The sequence below is a fragment of the Protopterus annectens genome, chromosome 1.part1 (genome assembly GCF_019279795.1).
Source record: "Protopterus annectens isolate FY-2018-M chromosome 1.part1, PAN1.0, whole genome shotgun sequence".
Taxonomy (NCBI): domain Eukaryota; kingdom Metazoa; phylum Chordata; order Ceratodontiformes; family Protopteridae; genus Protopterus; species Protopterus annectens.
Window position 1 is genome coordinate 130173424 of NC_056726.1, and position 27390 is coordinate 130200813.

At 40.6% G+C, this 27390-nt stretch overlaps 1 protein-coding gene across 1 annotated transcript in view; it reads left to right on the forward strand.

Annotated features, from left to right (window-relative positions):
* The window catches only part of SERINC1 (serine incorporator 1), a gene marked incomplete at its 5' end in the record, with an annotated part of 787452 nt that overhangs the window by 15672 nt on the left and 744390 nt on the right, over positions 1-27390 (forward strand). Inside the window, 1 exon segment of the mRNA XM_044073769.1 lies at positions 24631-24710. Within this exon segment, the coding sequence (XP_043929704.1) occupies positions 24631-24710 (80 nt within the window).

The following is a 27390-nucleotide window of genomic DNA, read 5'->3' on the forward strand; positions in this document are numbered from 1 at the left end:
CTAAAGGGGTTGCGGCCGCTACTGCCAAAAATCCTCTACCCTCTGAAAGAGAGTCTAGAGCTTTAGAGAGATGGGGAAAGAAGGTGTATACTTCTGCAACTCTTTCTGTCAGGGCATTAAACTATCAATTTCATATGATACAGTACCAAGAGTATTTGTTAGATGAACTGAATAAGAAACTTTCTTCTCCTGAACCCCTAGACCATAAATCCCTTCAGGATTTGGTACACAATTCACAACAGGTTAGTAAACACTTCTTAAAATGTGGCTATGATGCACTGGAGGCTTCATTTAGATCAGCTATGACTGGAGCAGTTATTCGTAGGCATGCCAGGCTGAAGGAACAATCTTTGCCAGACCATGTCAAAGCTAAACTCCTGGATGCTCCAATGGAGAAACAAAATTTATTTGGCTCCTCTGCTCAGGAGATCTTAAAAAAGGTTGAAGAAAAGGCAAAATCTGTGCAAACAGTTAAAGATTTCCTGCAAGTACAACCACCGAGATTCAGCAGAAACTGGCCTACTAAGAATTGGTCCTTTCCAGACTCGGACAGAGCCCAGAGAGGCAGGAACAGGCGCCCTAGAGGCAGAGATCAATATAAGGGCTCCTACAGAGGCCGTCAGTGGCAGCCTGCCAACCAGAGAAGTAGTGCAACAGCAACAACAACAACCACTACACCAGGACAGGCTCAATGACTTAACTCTGATTCCGCCTACCAGGGAACAACTGGAAGCACCCTTGGGCAGAAAGCTGGCTTTATTTTCAAAAAACTGGCATTATATTACAAAGGATACATGGACACTGCAGATAATAGACAAAGGATACAGGTTCCACTTCCACACTTTGCCAAAAAGAAGCGGAATGCCAAACCTTCCACCAAATCAGAGGGCAGAGGCTTTAACACAGATCAACAATCTACTTCAGATGAAAGCCTTAGAGAAGGTACCATGTTCAGAACAAGGCCAAGGATTTTACTCCAGACTATTCCTTGTACCAAGAAAAGAAAATCAATGGAGGCCTATTCTCGACCTGTCCGCACTGAACACTTATCTCATTGTGCCAAAATTCAAAATGCTGACCCTACAGCAACTTCTTCCCATGTTGGGCAAGGAGTCTTGGCTGGTGACTCTAGATCTCAAGGAGGCATACCTGCACGTCCCTATTCGACCAAGTTGCAGAAGACACCTCAGATTTCTTGCAGGATCAGAGCATTATCAATTCTCAGCATTGCCCTTTGGCTTATCTACTGTGCCCAGAGTATTCACGAAATGCCTGGCATCAGTAATTGCACATTGCAGACTACAGGGAATTCAAATTTACCCATACCTGGACGACTGCCTAATACAAGCGGAGAACAAGGGAAATTTGATAAACGACTTGGCCTATGCCATACACCTGCTACAGACCTTGGGATACACAGTCAACATCCAAAAGTCAAGACTAGTACCATCCCAAAGGATAACCTTTTTGGGTGCAGATCTGGACACAACCACCCAAATGGCCTTTCTCACAGAAGAAAAACAAAACAACTTCCAGATTACTTCATGATGCTGGCAAGACAAACTCAGCTTACTGCAAGGAAAATCCTGCAGGCCCTGGGTTACATGGCATCCTGCATAATTCTGATACCGCATGCCAGGCTGCATATGAGGAAATTACAATGGTACCTAAGGAGTGTATGGTCTCAACACAGTCACAGTTTAGAAACCATGATACCAATCATTCCATGCCTTCAAAAGGAATTCCTGTGGTGGGCTCAGGCCTGCCAGTCCAACAGAGGGTTGCCTTTCAACAAACCAAAACCAAGGCAGACCATCACCACGGATGCCTCAGACCGAGGATGGGGAGCACACATGGAGGGCAAATGTATCCAAGGCCTATGGCCTCAAGGACAGCTAAGCATGCACATAAACCAAAAGGAAATGCTGGCAGTGAAGCATGCAATCGAGGCATTCAAACCCTTCCTCCAACCAGGACACCTGTTAATAAGGACAGACAACACCATGGTCATGTGGTACATAAACAAGCAGGGAGGCACACACTCTTACCCACTATGCCGAATGGCTATGAATCTGTGGGAACTATGCCTGAATCTCAGTATCCAACTACAGTCCCAATTCTTGCCAGGGAAAGAAAATACACTGGCGGACAGCTTAAGCAGAACTACCATGGATGCACACGAATGGATGCTGCACCCGGACGTCTTCCAACTCATAGCAAAGACATGGGGAATGCCGGAGATAGATCTGTTCGCCTCCCCACTCAACCATCAACTGAGGACATTCTGCTCAAGGACATACCACCCACAAGCTTGGAGGGTGGACTCTCTCTCTTTCAGCTGGAAAGCCCTAACAGTATATGCCTTCCCACCTCTCCCATTGATGTACAAGGTTCTACTGAAGATCAGGGAGGAACAGCCAAGAGTGATACTAATAGCTCCAGACTGGCCAAGGCAACACTGGTATCCATTATTGAGAAGCATGTCTCAGGCAAAATCATGGCCTCTCCCCCTATGGCCTCTTCTTCTGACGCAGAACAATTTCAAGACCCTGCATCCCAACTTGAAAACATTGCAGCTAACTGCCTGGAAAATTCCTTAAATCCAAATCCACCTGTTTTATCTCAGAGGGTGAAGGACATTAACTTGGAGGCTCGCAGGCCTTCCACAAGGAAGACATACTCAGCTAAATGGAAGAGATTTCTCAGTTGGAGCACATCAAAAGGCTCAGATGTCATGGTGGCAAACATAACACATATCCTAGAATACTTAGCAGAATTGTTCCACAATGGGCTGTCCTATTCTTCCATTAAGATTCATTCTTCAGCAATTTCAGCAGAATACAATGTGGATCCACCTATCTTCTCGCACCCTCTCCTCAGACAATTTCTGAGAGGGATCAAAAATATTAAACCTCCAAGAAGACCCCCCTCTACCTGCTTGGGATCTCAACTTTGTGCTGGAGAAACTGACACTTCCTCCTTTTGAACCAGCAGCATCAACAGATCTACAGTTTCTGTCTTGGAAGACTGCATTCCTTCTGGCAATTACTTCAGCAAGAAGGGTATCTGAGTTACAAGCATTAATGGCAGTGCAGCCATTTCTTATTTTCCACCAGGACAGAGTTTCACTAAGAACCAATCCTACTTTTATGCCAAAGGTGGTATCTAGGGTATCCTTGAACCAAGCTATTCACCTGCCTACGTTCTTCCCTAATCCACAGAATAGAGGGGAAAAACTTTTGCACACCCTGGATATACACAGACAACTACACTACTACTTGGACAGAACAAAAACTAGCAGAAAAACTGACCAACTTTTTGTAGCATATGCTACTGGGGTGCAAGGAAGAACAATTTCCAAACAGACAGTTTCAAAATGGATAGGAAATTGCATTCGATTTTGTTACTCCTTTCATGGAAAGACAGTTCCTGAAAACATCAGGCCTCATTCCACAAGGGCCACGGCCACCACTACAACCTTCCTACGAGGAGTGGCTACCAAGGACATTTTAGAAGCTGCTACTTGGAGCTCCGTGCATACATTTGCCAAGCATTACAATCTACCTTTATACTCCAGATCCAGAGCAGGTTTTGCTACTGCAGTCCTGCAGGGGATCTTAACTACACCATCCTTTTCTTAGTACCTCCTCCCCCAGATTGGCTATGGTATTCTACCCATATGTTATGACTGCAGATGCATCCTTGAAGGACATAGTACAGTTTTGTACCTACCATAAATGTAGATGTCCGATAGGTATGCATCTGCAGTCAGGATTACCCTCCCTCCTACCCCTCTGTGGTATTCCTAGGGTACTTACCCCTCTTTTAGCTAGCTGGGGGAATCTATTATGGTGTATTTGTTTGTTTATACATGTATATAATTTTGCAAATGTTTGGAACTTTTCAGCATTTATCCAAATTTAGCCTTCCTAGAGGGCACCTGGCATCTGGGGCAAGAAATGGCGTCGGCTGATGCTTTTATACCCCAGACGCTCTGACGTCGGGGAAAGTGCGACATCAGCCGAGGCCAGACCCAGACTTTGGAATCCGGCCGACCGAAGGGCTGCCTGAGGCAGGACAACCCATATGTTATGACTGCAGATGCATACCTATCGGACATCTACATTTATGGTAGGTACAAAACTGTACTTTGTTCTGATTCACTTTCCATTTGGAACAAAAAAATTTTTTTTCACCGTATGGCAGTGAAGAATAGTGTGGTGTCAGCCTTTCAGTATATTGCATTCAACTGTCCCTCTGAGAGAGTGATTTAGCTCCACGTTTGGGCTTGGCTCCTGCTAGATCACCCACACATAGTCTCAGAGATGATTGAGGCTACCAAGAGGCTTCTCCTCATCAGGTGTGTTTAGCTGAGCTTAGTAGGGTCTCCTTTTCTGTGGAAAAGTGTATGCTTTTTAACACCTTTACCCATGTCTTGAGTAATAATTAAATAAACATACAGAAAAGAAACCAAGCAGTATTAACATGTTTTTGTATTTACATACATTATACATCACAAATCTTTTCTTTGTAATTCAGTCTGACATTACATAAATTGCTGAATTCCCTTTTTCCACAATTTCCATTTATTTGCCCCTCCCCTTTTTCTAAAGAGCCCTCTTCCATTTTCATCTCTTTCATAATATTCAGTACTTAATATACAGTTGAGTTAGACTTTGGTTTCCATTTTCTAGAAATTGATATTTTTAGCTGCTGGCGTAATTAAACTTAAGGGCTTACTATATTTTGGCAATTCAGATTCTGTGTCCCAGCTGGGAAAAAAAAAAAAAGGTATCCTTAGTTACAGTCATTTGCTCACCCAGTATTTCTGACAGAGTACTGTGATGGAATTTTTAAGATCTGCCAACTCGTTGCACTCCAAAACACAGGCTCACGGTTACCTCTTTCTTCCCCATCTTACCTCTAACATTTGCTAACTACCTGGGGAAAAATACTTTAAAGTCTGCTTGGGGGCATAAAAAAATTTCTATGCAAACACTTCCAAGCAAAGATACTAAACTTTCTGGACTTGGGAGCCATACATATGTTCTCCCTTTTTTTCTCTCGTAAATTGCTTTTCTAGTCTCTCTTCCAGATCTTTTCTAACTTCCTCTAATTTGATTCTTGTTAACATTCAGTATCTTGTATGCCCTAGTAATTATCCATTCTTGAACAGCAGCTTCTGTTCTGGATTCTAAAAACCTCAGCAGAGCAAGGATTTCAGTTAAGGTTCCCCTATCCATTTCAGTTTGTATATAGTTTGATATCGGTCTCTGGTTAGGAAGGCGGTATCTAGTCTGTAGTCCAAGTGTCTTCATGGCTTCATCCCACTCTAGTGTTCCCTCATTAGTTATTTGCCCCAGTACTTTAGTTTCCTATTAAATTCCAGCCTCCCCTTTTTCGTATTTCTGTACGCCTGTTTGCGGTCTTCTCTATTCCCAGAATCTCCTTTCTTGTATTGGCTTAGTCCATAGAATACTTTCTACTACTTTGAGTTTAATATTCTGTATGATTGTTCTCTTTGGGGATCTGCATCCAAAATCCTATTTCTTGGGAACTCCTCCCCTGCTTCTTCATCATCCTTTTTTATTTTGAATTGTAATCTGTCTCTTATGTATATATATATACCCTGCCTGTGTACCTATAAAATATCTTTTCAAAATTAGGTTATCTTAAACTACCTTGTTCTGTTGGAAGGTCCCACTTAACTCTTGCCATCTTCCTCCCAGATAAATTATTGTCCACAACTTCTACTCTGGTTGATAAAACTATTCCTGACCCATATAAAAAATTGAGAGAGACTAAAATCATTTTCATTGCATGTATCGTACTGTGCATCTCTGTAAACAAGAGCTTCCAGTTTCTCAGTTTTTGTATTATCTTTTGTTTAGTCTCTTCCCACATATCCTTAGCTGTCATAACAGAAGTCTTTTTAATCCATATTCTAAATACTTCATCTCATTGTGTCCCTATAAGTATGGGTATTACTGACATTTTATGCCTTGGTATATAATTTATGGCTATAGCCTTTGTTTTATCTTCATTAATTGTATATCTCAAAAAGACTTGAGACCGTCTCAAAATGTTCCACAACACTGAGATGTCCTTTTCTGGATTTACAGGTACAAAATAATATCATCTGTGGATAAAGCCAACTTTTCTTGATTACCATACCAATTGTATCCTTGAATTTCTGAGTCCCATATTGTCGGTGTCTCTAAATTATAAAACAAGTAGTGGGGAAAGAGGACACCCATACCTGGTTCCTCTGTCCAGACAAGCATCTGAGAGGTACCCTTCCACCTTAATTCTTGCCTGTGATCCTTCTTAAGTTCTTCTAATCAACGTTGTTATTGTATTTGGGAATGCAAATGCTTCCATTGCTGTACTCATAAAATCTCAGCTTACTTTGTCGAATGCTTTCTCTGCATCAAGACCCACCACCAGTGGTATTTTTTTTCATTCTGCTTCCCTCTGGATCATCCTTATTCTGTTAATGTTGTTGAATGTTTGCCTTCTTTCCTCAAAACCACATTGATACGTATGTATCAATGTTGGCAACACCTTTGCCATTCTTTTAGCTAGTATAAGCATAAACGCTTCATAGTTGAAATGGTTCTCTACGAAGCTGCATCTGGTGGGTCTTTAAGTTACAGCCACCACAACTTTCTTTTAATATGTTGGGTGCTTCCCCTCCTTTTAAAATACTGTTAAGAAAAATCTTCTAGATCTTTATTTTTCTTTTTCCTAATTTCCAAACTTCCACAGGAGTTCCATCTGTTCCTGGAGACTTACCTGAAGATTGATTATACATCACCATTTTTATCTTGCCCCTCCTAGCTTAACTGTTGATTAAGCCTCATCTACCTCTAACCTTGGCATAAATAAGTCTTCCATATATACAGTGGATATAAAACATTTACACACCCCTGTTAAAATGCCAGTTTTTTGTGATATAAAGAAATGAGGCCACAAATCATTTCAAAACTTTTCCCACCTTTAATGTGACCAATAACCTGCACAATTCAATTGAAAAACAAATTTGTTAGGAGAAAAAAATATTAAAAATAAAAAATATACAATATGCTGATTGCATAAGTGTGCACACCCTTAAACTAATACTTTGTTGAAGCACCTTTTGATTTAATTACAGCATTCAGTCTTCTTGGGTACACACCTGCCATCAATTTAGAGAGACCATGATTAACGCCAAATAAAGTTCAGCTGTCCTAGTAGGATTTTTATGACATTTACTCAGTTGCCTGCTACAGGAAAAGCCATGGTTCACAGAGAGTTTACAAAGCATCAAAGGAATCTCATTGTTGAAAGGTATCAATCAGGAGAAGGGTACAAAAAAATTTCCACAGCGGTGGATATACCGTGGAACACAGTGAAGATGGTCATCAAAAAGTGGAGAAAATATGGCACAAAAGTGAAAGTTGCAAAGAACTGGACGTCCATCCAAAAGTGATGAAAAGTCAAGATGAAAACTGGTCAGGGAGACTGCCAAGAGAAATGCAGCAAAACTGATTGAGCTGCTGGAATTTCTGGCAAGTACAGGTTGTGTACTACATGTGACAACAATCTCCCTTCTCCATTTGTCTGGATTATGGGGTAGGGTTGCAAGACACAAGTTGTTAGACAGAAACATCCAGGCCCGGCTAAAATTTGCAAAACAATGCATCAAATCTCCCCAAAATATGTGGGAAAATGTGTTATGGTATGATGAGGCCAAGGTTGAACTTTTTGGCCACAATTCCAGAAGGTACGTTTCCATTTTGTATCACCAAAAGAACACCATTCCCACAGTAAAGCATAGTGGTGGCAGTATCATGCTTTGGGGTTGCTTTTCTTCGGCTGGAACTGGGGCTTTAGTCCAGGTAGAGGGAATTTTGAACAGTTCCAAATCCCAGTCACCTTTGGCCCAAAACCTTCAGGTGTCTGCTAGAAAGCTGAAGATGAAGAGGAATTTCACCTTTCAACATGACAATGACCCCAAGCATACATCCAGATCAACAAAAGAATGGCTTCAAAAGAATGGCTTCATCAGAACAAAATTAGTCTGGAATGGCCAGCCAGAGCCCAGACCTAAATCCAATAGAAAATCTGTGGGGTGACCTGAAGAGGGCTGTGTGCAAGAGATGCCATCGCAATCTGACATATTTGGAGCGCTTTTGCAAGGAAGAGTGGGCAAATATTGCCAAGTCAAGATGTGCCATGCTGATAGACTCCTACCCAAGAAGACTGAATTAGTTTAAGGGTGTGCTCACTTATGCAACCAGCGTATTGTACGTTTTTATATTTTTTCCCCTAACAGATTTGTTTTTCAATTGAATTGTACAGGTTATAGGTCACACTAAAGGTGGGAAAAGTTTTGAAATGGTTAATTGTGGTCTCATTTCTTTATATCACAAAAACCTGGCATACGTTTTTGTGCTCTGGAGTTATCCAAAAAAAAAAAAAGAGAGTTGCTTAACAGCAGTGTTTTTAAATGCATGTACATTATCCAGAAATTCCTTTATTTTCTCTTTAGCTCTCTGCATTTGGGCCTCTTGTTCTGTGAGCCTCCTCTTATTCTGCAACACTTAAAAATTCTTTGTCAGCTTCTCTAAGTATTTCCCATTACTTAACCAAATCTTTCTCTCTTATTTCTACATGTTTTTAAACTTCATTTTCTTTTTTTCCCCGCTCACTAGCTGTAACTTCTGAAGGTATTTATATCCTCCTTAATAACTCTTGAGTAATTTCTACTACTCATTCATGAATCCCTTGAACAGATAAGTGGGGAAAATACCAGATAATTTTTACTTCCTTATACTGCATTTTTATCTTGGTTTTACTTGGTGCATGTTCTGAAATTGTTATTGGATATGTGTCAAAGCTTTCGATTTAAATGCAAATGTTCCTGTGAAATATAATTTCTATCTAGTCTAGCCCAGTTATTGTACCTTATAGAATAATAAATAAATTCTGTTCAAGTTCCTACTACTTAATTCACATTTTCCCTACCAAATATTTTCATAAATTTCTTCAGAAGTCTACCCCCTTTTGTTATAGTTTCCCTTCTAAGTCCCCTGAAACATCCGTACTATTACAAAAGTTCCAGTCCCCTCTTATAAGATGTTATTCGTGTTGCACTGTTGCAGTCATCACATTTGGGTTATCTGCTTGCAATAGCCCTCAGTCAGCTTGATTATCAAAGTATTGGGTCCTGCGTCAGTTGCTGTCTCATCTTCCATGACGTCAGGTAGTCAGGGGTATAAAGCATGCAGCTGATGCCATTACATCCGTCTTTCTTGCTGTGCGGTGCTCAAAGCAGAAGCAGTTCGCAAGTGCCGGTCGGCCAACTCCTGAAATTTTAATTTTCGAGTTTCAGAACTGAAGTCTTCAACTAAGTACAGTACCCCGTTGGGGAAACTTTTTATTGCTCTAAACCAATGTCAGTAAAAGTTAACAATTGTATTTCTTGTGGAAAGCAAATACCTCATAAAGATTTTAATTTGTACTGCATTCCTTGCTTAGGCCCAGACCACGGCATACCTCGTTGTCTGTTTTGTGCCTTATTCAAACCTCGAACTATTTGTCGTCTGTTTATTTATGCTTCTAAATATTTTGGTACTCTGTTCTATTATCCAGAAATGGCTTCGGTAAGCCCCCCCGACTACCGACATTCCGAAAAAACGCAAAGATAAAGACGGAGACAGACTGCATAGGTCCAAAGCTGCCGACAACGCTTCTCCTAAGCTAGTCACCAGTTCGCCGGTACTTAGTGAGGTGCTTTTGCAGCCTCTGATACCTGCTACTTCAGATTCTCAGGCCTCTACTGAGACCCATTTGGAGTCCAGTATGCCGCAAGATGCTTCTTCAACTGTGGAACCTGCGGATGTCTCTACCTTGGATGGGTCTGGAGCCGTTGTCCGGGCACCGGCTTCTGAGGGTGTATTCAGGGCTATTGACTTGCATATTAAACTGACGGCATCTTCTTCTTCAAGGCCTGAAACTCGATCCATGCATAGAAAACCGATGCCCAGACCGCATGGTCTGGCCCCTATGCCTAAAAAACAAATAAGAATGGCTGAAGACCTTATTACTCTAATCAGGGGAAGCCACCCTTCGCCCTCTAGGAGACCTAGGACTGATTTTCCTTCTTATTCTTTTGATCAGGACTCAGAAATTTCTGTTTCCTCTGATGACCAGGATTCGTCTACCTATGAGGATTCTGATGCAGAGGACTCCATCCCCTCTGCTTCCTCTCCAGAGGATTTCTCTTTTGGTGAAACCTTGCATACTCTTAGGGAGCATTTTCGCTGGGAAAGCCAGGATTACTCTGACTCCAAAAAGAGGCTTAGGGATTTCTTACTCCTGCCCCAATACAGGCCTTTAGCTATCCCTCCTGTACTGGACATTGTTGATGATGCCTTCTTGGAATCTAGCCTGGCCCGTGACTCTTTACCTCCTGCTCCCAGAAAACCAGATGGGTATTGCAGGGTTCCTGACTCTCACAAGTTCCTCTTTAAAAAATACTACTGTGGATCCTGAGACCATTTCACAGGGACCCAAGGACATTAAGGCTACTACTGCCAAAAATCTTACCCCCTCTGATAGAGATTCAGGCCGCTGGATAGATGGGGTAAGAAGGTATAAACTTCTGCAACCTTGGCCGTTAGGGTCTTAAACTGCCAGTTTCATATGTTAAAGTATCAGCAGCATTTTATTGGATTGCTTAAACAAAAAAATATGTTAATTCCTGACTGTGCTGAAAATAAAGATTTACAGGATTTAATGCATCCTGCTGAACAAGTTGGAAAACATATTTTGCAATGTGGTTTTGATTCATTAGAGGCATCTTGCAGGGCTGCTGTCACTGGGTCTGTACTTAGAAGGCATGCTTGGCTTAAGGAGCAGTCTTTGCCAGATCATGTTAAAGCTAAATTGCTGGATGCTCCCTTAAACCAAGCCCGCCTATTTGGTAACAAAGCAGAAGTACTAATTAAAATGATGGAGGAAAAAGCTAAATCTATGCAAACTGTTAGATTTCCTGCAAGTACAGCCTCCCAGATTTAGTAGGCATTGGCCCTCTAAGAATTGGTCCTTTCCTGCCTCTTCCAGGCCTTCTCAGTCCAAACCCAGAACCAGCAGAACACCCAGGCTTCATTCCAAAAGTACTCACAGGGTTAAGCAGTGGGGGGCTCCCACTTCCAAAGCAGGGAGTAGTAAGACTCACCCCCCCCAATGGTAAACTGTCTTAATGACTTAACTTTAAACCTTCCAAGCCCTGCACAACTGACTGTTCCTGTAAGGGGAAAGATTGCCCTGCAGGCAAAATATTGGGAACTCATTACCCAAGACAAATGGGTTTTAAATATAGTTTCCCAAGGATACAGATTCCACGTCCACTCCTTACCAACCCCCAAACGGTTGGCCAGATCTTACCCCAAATCAGTAGGCAGAGGCTCAAAAGCAAGTTCTCTCTCTTTTAAGCATCAAAGACTTTTCCTGGTACCCAAAAAAGACAATTTCTGGCATCCTATCCTGGACCTGTCTATCCTAAACCCATTTTTGGTGATCCCAAAAATTCAAGATGCTAACTCTTCATCAGCTGCTTCCTATGCTAGGCAAAGATGCATGATTGGCAACACTGGATTTAAAGGAAGCCTACCTGCACATCCCAATAAGGGAATCTTGCAGAAGATACCTATGCTTCAAAGCAGGCTACATGCACTATCAGTTTTCTGCATTGCCCTTTGGCTTATCTACTGCTCCCAGGTATTCACAAAGTGCCTAGCTGCAGTCATTGCATTTTGCAGGCAAAGAAATATTCAAATATACCCATACCTGGACGATTGTCTAATTCAGGCAGAAAGCCAGGACATACTATTAAATCATCTGGCATTTGTAAAGAAATTGCTAACTTCTCTGGGGTACACCATAAACGAAAAGAAATCACAACTGGTACCCTGTCAACAAATTACATTCCTGGGAGCAAGCTTGAATACAACCTCCCAGATGGCCTACCTCACGCCAGAAAAACAAGTTCATTTGACAGCCTACTTCAAACTACTGGCCACAAAGACCCAGCTATCTGCAAGGAAAATACTGCAAGCCCTGGGGTTCATGGCCTTCTGCATTCTGAGTTCCTTTGGTGGGCAGAGGCCTGCCACCAAAACAAGGGACTGCCATTCACCCTACCCCAGCTATCTGCAAGGAAAATACTGCAAGCCCTGGGGTTCATGGCCTTCTGCATTCTGAGTTCCTTTGGTGGGCAGAGGCCTGCCACCAAAACAAGGGACTGCCATTCACCCTACCCCCTGCTGCCCAAACCCTAACAGATGCATCAGACTATCCATGGGGGACTCACTTGGCAGGGAAGTGCATTCAGGGCAAATGGGATCCAAGTCAAATGCACCTGCATATCGGTCAAAAAGAAATGTTGGCTATACAGAATGCTCTGAAAGCCTTCAAGGACCACATTCTTACAGGACCATTATTGGTAAAGACTGACAACACCACTGTTATGTGGTACATAAACAAGCTAGGCAGAACCCACCCATACCCTCTCTGCAGACTAGCTATGGCTCTGTGAAACACAGCTTTGCGCAACCAAGTGCACCTACAGGCTCAATTCCTGCCAGGAAAGCTAAATACACTGGCAGATGAACTAAACATAAATCTCATGGACCCACACGAGTGGAAACTGGAACCAAAGATATTCAATATGTTGAGAAACAAATGAACCTTTTCCATTGATTCAGTGGAAGTGCTTGAGAAAGTGTAAAAAGCGCAAGAGTTGACCAGAAGAACTGAGAGTACATTGGAAATAACGGAAATACTATATTTGGGAGATGAAGATCAATAGGAATAAAACCAGTAACTCGGAAATTGGCAAATGTGGGGATTACAAAGCATATTATTATATGTGTGAAAATAACAGAATGAGAAAACACAGAAATATTACACTTTTTTGACTAAACTTGTAGGGACTCTAAAGCATATGCCCTATTTCATGTCATTAATGTTTGGAAGAACATTTAGGAGAGGGGAAGAGGAGGGATGGAGTTTAAGTGCAAGTAAAACAAAATGTTAACAGTAGTAATTTTTATAATGCATAGTATAATCTGCATGCTATAAAGTACAGTTTTCTCAGTTGTTTTGTACTGTAATGGAGTTACCAAAGTAAACAGGTGCCACTTTTTCCCTCATTTCTTTCTAGTTGTTCAGTTTTAAGAAATATAGGCACTGCAGTGTAAAAAAAGAAAAATCTGGTCAAAAGACCATAGTAAAAGAAAAAAATGATGCACTTTTTTATCACTGTTATGTAGAGGAATAAATGGATTAAGGCCATTGGCTTGATCTAGTAAAAGTTTTAAGAGAAAGCAAATAAAAAAGAAAATTGAATATAATAAGTTTACCCCTAGCAAATAAATATGTGCTTGTAGAAGCAACTGTGTATTTGGTTCTCATGTCTCCTTGGATACAGTCTGATATAGAACAATAAAAACAGAATACTACTTTCTTTCACTGGCTAGGAGATGATGATTTCTGAAAGCATTCAAGTGTTTTCCCAGTGTGGGAGAGTAATAAAGATAAGACAGAATCATACAACTATTGGTAGAAGTACAGGCTGTACCATGCATCTTAGCATGGATAACCTTCCTTTTAGGATAATCCAGGTCTGTATGTGTGGCTGTCAGGCTGGGACAATTCTTATTAGGAAGGTAGAACTTCAATATTTATTCGAATATGTACATCATTGTGTGTTAGTATTAAGCTAATAGATTTTAGGGGTGTATTGGGGTGTGTTTGTTTTTTTGTTTGGCTTTCAGTAAAACAAGGTTTTATGTGACATAGACTGAAAATGGGTATGACGAGGAAAGACTGTGTAAAGATCAACTTACTTGCCAAACTGTGTGTGCATGTAACACAAAAGATGGAACTATATGCCTAACAAAAAAAGCTGTTAGACTTGTGGCAATAATAACTTTTTAACATGATGACACTTTCTGTTATCTTTAAATGTAAATGGTCTCAGATGTATGCAAAAAAAGAAAGTAGTGAATTACATTAAACTGTAGAGTTCAAATAGCTGTGCTACAGGAAACACATTTGGAAAGAACTGAGCATGTGAATTTGATAGGTTTTCTGCTGAATAACCATCCTAAAATCCTGAGACTAAGCAAAAAACAGCAGTATTTATATTACAAGTGGAGCTCTATTAGTGATTAGTAGAGGATGAAAAGATAATAATTGTAGATTTTTAGTATTAAGGGGCTGCTAGCAAGGGAGGTGGATTATACTGGCATGTATTTATATTCTACCGAAAACTGCTATAATGGAGTTTAAGAAAATTCTGACAGAAATAATCAACTTTCAGCAGGGAATATTACTTATACAGTGCAATGGGAAAGTATTTGCCCCCTTCCTGATTTCTTATTTATTTTTGCATGTTTGTCACACTTAAATGTCTCAGATCGTCAAACAAATATACATTTTAGACAAAGATAACCCAAGTAAGCACAAAATGCAATTTTTAAGTGATGATTTTATTTATTAAGGAAAAAAAACTATCCAAACCTACGTGGCCCTGTGTGAAAAAGTAATTGCCCCCTAAACCTAATAACTGGTTGTGCCATCCTTGGCAGCAATAACTGCAGTCAAGCGTTTGCGATAACTGGCAATGAGTCTTTCACATTGCTGTTGAGGAATTTTGGCACACTCTTCTTTGCAGAATTGTTTTAATTCAGCTATATTGGAGGGTTTCAGAACATGAACCACATTTTTAAGGTCATGCCACAGCATCTCAATTGGATTCAAGTTCGGACTTTGACTAGGCCACTCAAAAAAAACCTTCATTTTGTTTTGTTTTTTTAAACCATTCAGAGGTGGACTTGCTGGTGTGTTTTGGATCATTTTCCTGCTGCAGAACCCAAGTGCGCTTCAGCTTCAAGTCACAAACTGATGGCAGGGCATTCTCCTTCAGGATTTTTTGGTAGAGAGCAGAGTTAATGGTTCCATCAATCACAGTCGCAAGTCGTCCAGGTCCTGAAGCAGCCCCAGACCATCACACTACCACCACCATGTTTGATTGTTGGCATGATGATGTTTTTTTGAAATGCTTTGTTACTTCTACTCCAGATGTAACAGGACGCACACCACCCAAAAAGTTCAACCTTTGTTTTGTCAGTCCACAGAATATTTTCCCGGAAGTCTTGGGGATCATCAAGATGTTTTTTGGCAAAAGTGAGACAAGCCTTTATATTCTTTTTGGTCAGCAGTGGGTTTCGCTTTGGAACTCTGCCATGCATACCATTTTTGCCCAGTCTCTTATGGTTGAGTCATGGACACTGACCTTAACTGAGGCAAGTGAGGCCTGCAGGTCTCTAGATGTTCTGGGTTCTTTTGTGACCTCTTGGAAGAGTCGTTGCTGCACTCTTGGGGTAATTTTTGTAGTCCAGTCACTCCTGGGACGGGTCAACACTGTTCCATGTTTTCTCCATTTGTGGATAATGGTGCTCACTGTGGTTCGCTGGAGTCCCAAAGCTTTAGAAATGGGCTTTGTAACCTTTTCCAGACTGATTGATCTCAGTTACTTTGTTTCTCATCTGTTCCGAAATTTCTTTAGATCGCGTCATGATATCTTCCTTTTTGGGATCTTTTGAGCTACTTCACTTTGTCCGACAGGTTCTGTTTAAGTGATCTCTTGATTCAACAGGTCTGGCAGTAATCAGGCCTGGGTGTGGCTAGTGAAATTGAACTCAGCTTTCCCAAAAATGTGATTAACCACAGTTGCTTCATGATTTAACAAGGGAGGCAATTACTTTTTCACATAAGACCATGTAGGTTTGGATAGTTTTTTTTTTTTTCCTTAATAAATAAAATAATCACATAAAAACTGCATTTTGTATTTACTTGGGTTATCTTTGTCTAATATTTAAATTTGTTTGATCTGAAACATTTAAGTGTGCCAAACATGCAAAGAAATAAGAAATCAGGAAGGGGGCAAATACTTTTTCATTGCACTGTAGGTGCGGACTGGAATTTGATTTGCAGTAGTGAAGATTATCTGATGTATCTGGGGTGCACAGAATGGAAAAATATAACAAAGGAGGGTAAAATTCTGAAGAAATATGAAAATATTTGGCATGGAAGATGTGAATTCAGTAGTAGGAGTTTTAAGGGAATTTACATATTCCCCAGGATAAATAAACTAGGCTAGACAGAACTTTCACAGGACCATGTGCATTTACTTGAAAGTTTTGATACATGTCCAACAACTCTTTCAGATCACATACTAATAATAACTAAAATAAAAATGCAGGGTAATAAAATAAAAATGAGACACTGGCACTTTCCCACCTGTCTATTTGTAAAGAGAGAAATTTAAGGAGTGGGTATTGGAAGTTATTCTGAGTTATTAGAGAAGATAGAAATTTCTTCTGAAAATATAGCTAGGGAGCGGGATAATGAGAGAGATGGTTAAAGTGTAACAAGATTTATTTAGAGGAACTGTCAAAGGTTAAAGTAGTGCAGATTAGGGGGACTCTCACAGAACAAGAGGAGGAGTAATTGCAGAATGCTAAACAGAAAATATGAGTTTAGGACTGCAGTTAAGCAACTGTTAGTTTTTTGATAGTGACTTCAGAGCGCAATTTTAGCATGACTACTCCAGCAACAGAAAGTAGGAAGGGTTGTCACTAAGCTTAGAGAGCCTATAACAAGGAAGATAACGAGATGTCCTATAGAAGTACTAGCAATATTTCAGAAATGTTATGAAAATCTGTATAAAGCAGAGAAATACAGATATAAAGAAAAAGTACAAATGGAAATGTTTATGGAAGAATTAGACATGCTATGGTTAGAGGTAGGTGAGGCTCTTAGGTTTATAGGGTAGGTACTAGGCTATCTGCCCTAGGGCCTATACAAGCCCAGCCAAAAAGGTACCCTGGCTTTTGCCACCCAAGAAAATTATTTTCTTGTGCCACTGTCGAGCAGAGCCACAGAGGTGATCCCCGGGATGAATTTCCTATTTCCCATCTAATCATCAAGAATTTTCTTGAATGCTAATGAGGAGCTTTGTTTGATATAGATAGGTAGTTTATTCCAGAGTATGGGAAGTCTCTGGGACAGGAATCTATCCCTCCGGCATGTTCTGTTTATTGTGGTGACAAGGTTTAGGTCCCTAGAACGTGCAACTCAGAGGGATTGTGATTTCTTTAAGTAGAGCATGTCCAACAGCTCTGGGTTTGACATAGCTTTGTTTGTTTGGCAGAGATCACCTCTGAGTAGGCCATATGCAACGGAGTAAAGCTGGAGTTTTTTGAGACGCTCTGGGTAGGGCATCTGTTTGAGGCCGGTAATCCTCTTTGTGAGGTATTTCTGCGGCCTTTCCAGTTGTTGTAGATGTCTTGTGAGGTACATACCAAAAGGAGCGTTGTACTCTATAATGGGTCTAATGAGTGATGAGTAGAGGGGAACAATGACCTCTTTTTTTCTGGATGAGAAACCTTTTGTGATGAGGTGTGCCATGTAGAAGGATTTCCTGACTACTGTGGTGATGTGATTATCAAAGGAGAAACTACTGTCCACCTGTGTCCTAAGGTCTCTTATCACACTTTTGGTGTTAAGTATACTACCGCCTATGTTGTAGTTCATGGGTACAGAGTTTTTACCAACGGGGATAACGGTGCACTTTTGGGCATTGAGCTTGAGGCTATGGCTTTGACACCAGGCATCTGTCTCAGTGAGGCCCTTTTGTAGGATGTCCACATCGTTAGGAGTTTCGATTATGGCTCCTAGTTTGCAGTCATCTGCGAACTTTGTTAGCCAAAGACCTTCTATGTTAACCTGTTCTTCAGAGAAGTAGATACCAAACAGGAGAGGACCCAGGGCTGAACCCTGTGGTTTCTCCACTTGTCACTGGTCTGAAGTTGGATTTGGAGTCTGCTACTTTCACAGTGTGGGTTCTGTCAGTGAGCCAGTTGGCAACCCATCTTGTGACATAGGGATTTATACCTAGTTTAGTGAGTTTATCTATAATTCCAGAGTGGGGGATGGTGTCGAAAGCCTTGGCAAGATCTAGATAGGCTGTGTGAACCACCTTACCCTTGTCTGCGGCTTTGGTGACTGCTTTAAAGAAGTCTATCAGGTTTAGGAGACGTGATCTGCCTTTTACAAACCCGAACTAGGTGGGATCCAGAGTTTGGAGATTACCAATGTCTTTATAAGTTCCATGATGATACGTTCCATGGCCTTGCAGACCAGGCTCGTCACACTAATGGGGCGGTAGTTCCCGGGGTCCGTGGTGGCTCACCCCTTGTGGAGTGGGATAACTGTGCCTGCTGAATGGCGCACAGCAACGAAGCCTGAGGTGAGGCTATGATTGAATATGGTACTTAGGTGGGGTGCCAGTTTGTTCTGTAGTTCGTGTAGAACGCAGCCTGGGATGTTGTCTGGTCCCATGGATGCTGTGTTCTTGGCTTTGGAGAGTGTGGTTTTTACCTGTGCAGCCGTGATTACAGGGAATTTGCAATCTTCCGGTATAGAGATGGGCTATTTAGGGGGTGAAAGGGGGGTAAAGTTAGCACTGAACCTATCTGCCAGGATGTTGGCAATATCAGTTGGGTCTGTATATTTAGTGCCATTGTGCTGTATCTCAGAGCAGATCTGAGTGTTGCCATTGAGATTCTTGACATAGCTATAGAATGCTTTGTGGTTGTCTTTAGAATCAGTGACAATTTTGTTTTCGTAACTAGCTTTGGAGGATTTTATCAGGGATCGCAGCTTCTTACTGAGGCTGGCCAGGGAGATCCTCCACTCGTGGGATTTTACTCTCTTTTGCAAGAGTTTCTTCCTTCTGTTGTACAGTTTGTTTATGTCAGGGTCTCCTCCATCCACCTTCTCCTCTTGACTGTCAAGTTCAGTCTTGATTGGAGAGAGCTTTACCTCCAGTTTGGCTAGATAAGTGCATCTCTCAAAGGTTGTAGTGTTGGGTGGTAGGAGGAGAGGGTTGTCTGTGTACATGAGGCAATTTCTGCATTGCCCCAAGATGGCCCAGATTCATCAGATAGACAGGAGAGAACACTGGGAGCTGACCCTTGGACATGCCTGAATAAAAAAAACTATTTTCTTGTCACTAACGGTTGATAGGAGGAGATGAGATAAAAATGGTGATGTATGATCATCTACAGGAAAGTCCTCTCAGGAATAGAGAGTATTTCTGTGGAAGTTTGGAAGATAGGAAGGGAAAACTGATAAATATCTGGAAGGTTTTGTTTAATAGTATTTTAAAAGGCCGAGAAGTTCCAACATAAAATAGTTGTGGCTGTAATACCTGAAGAGGTAAAGACCCATCAGATCCAGCTTCATACAGGCCCATTTCAATCCTAAACCATGGTTATAAGTGTTTGTCTGTAGTGGCTAAAAGAATGGCAAAAGTGATGCCAAAATTAATCAGTATGGATCATTGGGGTTTTGTGGAAGGGAGGCAAACATTTGACAACATTAACAGAACATTGATAATACAGAGGGAAGCAGAATGTAAGAAAGTACCACTGAGTCTTGATGCAGAGAAAGCATTTGACAAAGTAAGCTGGGAGTATGAGCAGGGCAATGGACGCATTTGCATTCCCTGATAAAAATTACAAGGTTCATTAGGAGGTTATAGGAGGCAGAAATTACAAGAGGGTGGATTACTCTCTGATAATTTCTGTTTGAGCAGTGGAACCAGGCAGGGGGTATCCTCTTTCCCTTTTGTTACTTGCATTTAGAACCACTGGCAAAGAAAATAAGGGGCTCAAATTCAAGGATATAAGTGGTATGGTAGTTGAGAAAAGCTGGCTATATTTGCAAATTTTATTTTATACCTGCTAAAACCAGAAAAGGACATTTTTCAATGTTGTGGAACATTTTGAAGCAGTTTTAAGTCTTTTCAGGATGCAAAATGAATGAAGCTAAAACAAGGCAATAGCTGTAAACTGTGTACCCACAAACGAATTGGTTCAGCAATATCCATATTTATCAGAACATGATTAAATGAAGTACTTGAGAGTATGGATTAAAAAGGATTCTGGTGTAGCAGCTAAGGATATGTGAAAAGAGATTAAACAAAAGATGAAACAAAACAGAAATTGGAAGCTCTGTTTTTGGATAGCAAGATACAAGCACTTAAAATGTTTTTAGTTCCTTTAGTTTTATACACAGGTCTGGCATATTTATAAGCCAGAGGAGAAGTTGTGGATAGCAATTAAACTGCTGAAGGATTTTATCTGGGAGGGAAAGACGGCAAGAGTCAAGTGGGATCAGGTGATACTTCCATTAGAACAAGGTGGTATGGGATTACCCAATTTGAAGGGGTATTTTAGGGCTACACAGGCTGCTTCTTCTTTCGTCTGCTCCCGTTAGGGGACACCACAGCGGATCAACTGTTTCCATTTCTTCCTGTCCTCTGCATCTTGCTCTGTCACACCAGCCACCTGCATGTCCTCTGTCACCACATCCATAAACCTTATCTTAGGCCTTCCTCTTTTCCTGTTACCTGGCAGCTTCATCCTTAGCATCTTTTTCCCAATATACTCTGCATCCCTCCTCAGCACATGTCCAAACCAATGTAATCTTGCCTCTTTTGGCTTTGTCTTCAAACCTGGGCTGACCCTCTAATATACTTATTCCTAATCCTGTCCATCCTTGTCACACCCATTGCAAATCTTAACATCTTCAACTCTGCCACGTCAAGCTCTGACTCCTGCCTTTTTGTCAGTGCCACTGTCTCCAACCCGTATAACATAGCTGGTCTCATTACCCTCTTGTAGACCTTCCCTTTCACTCTTATTGGTACCAGTCTGTCACAAATCACTCCTGACACTCTTCTCCACCCACTCCATCCTGCCTGTACTCTCTTCTTCACCTCTTTCACACTCACCATTACTCTGAACTGTTGATCCCAAGTATTTAAATTCATCCGCCTTTGCCACCTCTACTCCCTGTATCCTCACCATTCCTCTGTCCTCCTTCTCATTCACACACATATATTCTTAGTCCTGCTGACCTTCATTCCTCTTCTCTCTAGAGCATATCTCCACCTCTCCAGGGTCTTCTCCATCTGTTCCCTACTCTCACTACAGATCACAATGTCATCTGCAAACATCATAGTCCACGGGGACTCCTGTCTGATCTTGTCTGTCAACCTGTCCATCACCATTGCAAATAAGAAAGGGCTCAGAGCTGATCCTTGATGTAATCCCACCTCCACCTTAAATGCATCTGTCACTCCCACCGCAGACCTCACCACTATCACACTACCCTCGTACATATGTATCACTCTTACATACTTCTCTGACACTCCCGACTTCCTCATACAATACCACAACTCTTCTCTAGGCACCCTGTCATATGCTTTCTCTAAGTCCACAAAGACACAATGCAATTCCTTCTGACCTTCTCTGTACTTCTCCATCAACACTGTCAGAGCAAACATTGCATCTGTAGTGCTCTTTCCTGGCATGAAACCATACTGCTTAAGGCTGCTATACATATAAAAAGCAGAAAGCTATAATTCAGAGTGGAAAGAGATGACGAAACTGGGGCAAGCTCAAGAAACAAGGAGAGACTGGGATTTTGGATGTAGATCCTTAAGGAGAATAACAATAACCATACCAAATATATTCATAAACTAAAGAGCTAAGTCAGCATAAGAATGGAGAAAGGAGATTCTGCCACTAGGTATGACTGCAGTTTAAGGTTACAGACAGTAGGCAATAGGGGCTGGTATTTATTGGAGAAAACTGGCAAAAGAGCCAAGGTATTTGGAGCAAATAGAGAGGGAAAAGTAATAGAATGGGAAGGTGCAAGAATGTATATGGACTGCAGGCTAGAGGTTTGCCTTCCCTATAAAGGATTGATATCAGAGTATAGGCAAAGAGAAAAATAGGGGACTCCTAAGTGAAAGACCAGCACTGGTAGAGTTATTAGTAGAATCTAGAACATAAGCTGCTGTTGAAAAAGGAATAATTAATAGAGTATATAAAATATTGCGTGATAACTCTAAGAATTAATCAGAGGAGGTTAGAAAGGATTGGGAAATGAGATTAGATAAGCAATTTACAAATAAACAAACAGTTGGGTGTGTATGTACGTCTCCAAATATGCAATAAAGTCTAGAAGATTTAGGATCGTTGCTTGGAAGTATTTATGTAGGTATTGTTATACCCCGAAAAGACTCCAAAGAATTTTTCCTCCGGTAGATAGCAAATGTTGGAGGTGTGATGGTGAAGAAAGAGGAATTGGGAACATATTTTCTGGGAATGTAATGAGTTGGCAGATTTTAAAAATTTACTGCAGACAGCTTTGTCAGAGATGCTAGGTGAGCAAATTGGTGTAAATAAGGAAATAAAAAAAAGTGTGTATATCTATCTTGTATAGATATAATGTGTGTTTGTGTGTGTGAATCCATATCTCGTATTTGCATACAGGCGAGTGGGTGTGAGTGAGATCATATACTCAAACATCAAATGCAGACTTCCCTCCTCACAGAATCAGCTAAACAAGAACGTGAAACACACTGTCGCCTATACAAATTGAAACACACACACCACCAACTAAAAATTTAGTCAAACTATTAAATCACACACACACACACACACACACAAACTCCAAGTCATGTTTAGGATGCGGTGCTAATGAAAATAAACAAAAGACGTTACTGGCTTTCTAAAACGTTAATAAACACACTAGCATATATTCATCTCCTAACTTGTATATACCAGCTGCTTGGTCACATAACCACAAAGTGAAGTCATGGTTATGCTACATTTTTAAAAAACACAACCATTTGGCAGGTCAGCCAACTGTGTAATATATATAGAAAGTCTAAGAAGACACTGACAGTAAAACAATGGTTTATTTGGTAATCCACAAACAAAAATGTAGTTCCACTCTGATTTTAGAATAGAAATAAGCAGTACCTTGCATATCGGTAGCAGAGTTCAGGCCACACAACCCCTTCAGGAAACCGTCTGTCTTAATGCAAGGAATATCTAAAGCTGCTGACCTTTGCTAAGCCCAGATGCCAGCTTTCAGCTTAAAGAAAGAGAACAGGTACACAGGTATCCCCGACTGGGTCATGCTTCCAGGGTCTTCCTTCAGATAATGCTTCAGTGACAAATAACTTCCTTAGTTGTTTTTTTTTTTTTTTTTTAAGTTAACAATTGACAATTAAGACCATGCTGTCTTATATAAAGGCTTGCCTAGCTACTTATTCATAGAAATGTTCCCTCACACTGCAGCATGCATTACCCTTTTTTTCAGAGCCAACATGTTAATGTATTCTATGTGTTTGTGTTGGAGTGTGAGCACACACAACCTACATATATTCATTAATTGCTGTCCACTTTAGTACTGTAACTGGAATATTATTTTTTTACAGCAAATTCTTGAAGGATACACATTATCAAATAAAAGAGCTTGGTTATTGACTTTGTTTTTTTAACTACTACTACTAGTGTTTGACCATGTCTGCCCAAATTATCTGTGAATTTGTTCCTTGGACATTCTCTAGATACTATAGGCTATGTATCCAGTCTAGTCATAGAGCAGAATTTCTTTGCTATCCTGATGAGTGTGCTCTGGACCATCTGCTACTATGGGGAGGGGAGAATACACTGCTAGGTAATCTAGATTCCTGTAATGAGTTCTCTCATCTTTCAGGTGAACATAGGTGTAAAAATGTGTTTTCTGTAAATGTATTAGTTGTAGTAGCAAATCCATCTTTCATGACCGGTTTTCTCCCACCATTCTCCTAGTCTTTCACATTTTGAGTCTTGAAGGGTTAAATACATGTAAAGCCTATATCTGTTAAACACTTTGAGTTGTTGTGTGTTATTCTGTTGGAAAAACGCTTAGTCCTTGTATATTGATTATATATTTTTTGCACAGTTTACTTTCATTGGATTTGGAGTTAACAGTATTTTAGCAAAACTGTACTATTTATATTTACATTGATGTGCTTTTATCCAAGTTAGTATAAGCTTTAGCCTTCCAGCAATGCATTTGTCTGTATTCTAGCTCTATTAGTCACTTGAGGGCACCAGGAAAAAAAATAGATCATGCCATGCTGTTTGTCTGGGCTCACACTAATGGCTATGGCTCAGGATTGCACTTGTGTGTCCGTATGAATATGTAAGTACTGAAAAAAGATCAGGGCAGGGACCAATATCCACATTCAGCTATTCCCCATCAATGTAATGATTTTCTGCTAATTATGATCTTGTTATTATGGCACGTATACTCTCACTGATATACTTTTGAATACCTCAAAGTTTTGAGAGACAGCTTGTAAACCAAGGTGAAAATAAAGGGACACCTTATCATTTTGTCCAGGTGTAGCACTTCTGTCCCATGATGCTTTCACCTTTTTTATCATATCCATTGGCAGGTATGTAAAAAAGGACTGGTTTATAGTGAGCCAGTGACTTTAACACATTCATTGTTTGTGCCGGTCATTTGGAGGTGACTGTGTGAAGAATGAGAGGGGAAGAGTAAACTTTGCTGTTGTTGCTCAGGACTGTACACAAGCCTAGATCACTTGTACTTTATTTTCATTGTTGTCATTATTGTAACATATTTGTTGTTCTTCGCTAGGTTTTGGTTCTTCAAGTTTGCTGCTGCAGTTGCCATTACAGTTGGAGCATTTTTTATTCCAGAGGGACCATTTAGTACAGGTAACTTTAATATATTTTTGTTTTTTAACTGTCTAATGTGTTAAATTAAATCATATTCAGAAATGCTTTGGTTGCTACAGTAATTTTTTGTAGTCTGTAGTAATGTGCTTATGGAGATATTGTTTTACATATTGTTATATTTAAAATGCATGTATTCAGAGTATTTATGAGGCTTCTGTACTTTTATTTTCCCCTTTTTTTTTCTCAAGAACATGTGCTCATTTGTTCTTTATTGTATATGTTTGTTGGGAGAGTCCAATGGGATTATGCAAGGCATCATTTCAGCAGAGGGCTTGTGGAGAAAAGCCCCCCCCGCAAAAAATGAGACCATAAGCTCTAAAAAGAGAAAAACAGCAAACATATACTGCAACAGAGTCTTCTCGCTTTTGTATTCCATTGTACTCGATGACCAAAGTAAATTAATTTGTACTTACAGTAAAGTGATCTAACTGTACACAGACATGCATGGCAGCTATGTATTACGGAATGAATATAATACAAACAAATCATCTGAAACCTCTTGTTGAGCATATGTTGGTTTTCTGACTCTTCAGATCAACAGTACATTGATAATAAATTGCATATGTAATTCGATCAACACAATGTTGTTGTTTCTTTCGGCTTTTCCCGGTTAGGGGTCGCCACAGCAGAACTCCGGTCCGCTAATGATTGGCAGTTGATTTTTACGTGCTGAGTTGCCAGTCCTAACGCACAACCTTCAATGAAGGTACGCTCATTCATGCATGTCTCCACGCAGAAGACGCTCTAGCTGAGAGTCGATCAACACAATATATCCTTTCAAACAGTGTAACTTCCAGATGATTATCTAAATATTTCCAAGAAGGAATACCATAACTGAATACCCAAGGGAACTTTTCAGTTTGTTTGTCTCTGAAGGAGCCATGATTCCCTTCTAGCCTGTTTACTACAATTATGTAAATTATCAGTCTTAATGGTTAACAGGGGTCTTTCAACATCTGGTTATTTTGTTTGAGAGTAACAAATTGATAACTGGGCAAGTTCATGCTTTGCCCATCTCGCCTATAACAGGGTTGCCAAGAAAAATGTTCTCTGGGTTGCGAGAATTCTGTTTGGCCAGTAGAGGTGTAGTATTTCCTGTACATCTGTTTTAAAGTTTTCTAGCTTTGAGCGTCACCCAAAAAATATGCATCCAAGAACCTGTGTGTCCTTGTCCCTGCAGGATTGATGTGGAACCTCTAGTAACACGACATTCAAGTGCCTAGAAATTTTGAAATTTCCATCTGAACATTTTGCATTTCCTAGATCAGGAGGTGTAATGGAGAACTCCAATTGCTTCTCGCTATATTGGTATAGATATTAGTATTCCTAGTAAGGTAGCCCATTAATCTTTCATCTTAATCTCTGTAGTGGTCTTCATATGCTGCAACTGGGTATATAGCCTAGCTGTAATATGTTTGGTAACCCAGCCTAATTCTGTAATATTGCATGTGAAAACTGACCAGGATAGCTGTTCAGTATCTGTATCCTGTTTAAGGTTTTAATCATCCCTCTGTACGTATCAAATACACTGACCAAAAAACGTAGCAATCATCATAATTTCTGCCAGATTGCTGAGTCCTGCTCTAATATTAATCATTACCAAAATGTTAACTGATGCTGGGTAGCTCTTTGTAGCAGAATCTGCAAACTGTTTCAGAAAACAAAATTCTGTGTTGCAGTATATTTTTTTCCATTGCTGCAGTTTAAAGAATCAGTGTAATGCTTCCAGTACAGCATGTAAGAGTTATTTATTACAAACCTCTGTATCCCACATTAAAAAAATGGATTGAACTGTTTCACCTTGGATTTATCCGTGAAGGTATGGAGGAGTGCAGAGTGCCACTAGTGCCACCCAGTATGATGCTGGACTGGCACTAATTAGGTCTGAGTCTTACTTCTGCTGAACAAAGGTGAAGTAGTAGCAAGAAAATGCATGCAAGTCCTTTTCAGTAATTATTCCACAAAGTAGTCTGGCTCCAAAAGCGTAAAGGAACTGTGGATTGATGTCTTTGGTATGGCCTTGCAACTGCCACACCTAGATCGGACTACACACAAGCCACCTGCAAAGCTCAGTCTTAGACCAAGTATTGCCACAAGACCTGATCTCAGTGCTGTATATTTGAATTAGTGCATTCTAGTGTCCCTTTTTATGCCTTTCACTCTTAAAGTATTATTTTCACAACCAGCCAGATGCACAAGTTCCCAGGGAAGAATGGCAGAATTCCCCAGTTCTCCACAGCCTTTTTCCTAGTACTGTAGTACTTCTACCAGCCTGGAAAAAGCCAGAGACTTCCATTTACCAGTTGCTCTAAAATTAAGACAAATATGAACTATACCTGTTAGTATTGCTTCCACTGGTGGTGTGCCTAAGTAGTTTCATAAAAGGCATTTGTCGTACATTGTGCTACCTAACAGTGAAAGGAACACAGGTTGTTCTACCCAATGGACTGTTCTTGTTTGGTAATTTACCGTAGTTTTGTCAGATTCAGATAAGCGCCCCATTGGGGATCCTTCCTTTCTAACTTTTTGGCTGTGTATAACTTTTATTAGATATCAGCTAGGAGGGGTAGGTGTGAGTGAAGTAAGCAAATTCCATGGAAGGGCTTGTGCAATCAGTGTCTGTTCTGTCTAGGGCCCGAACACAATTATAAATCTTGTT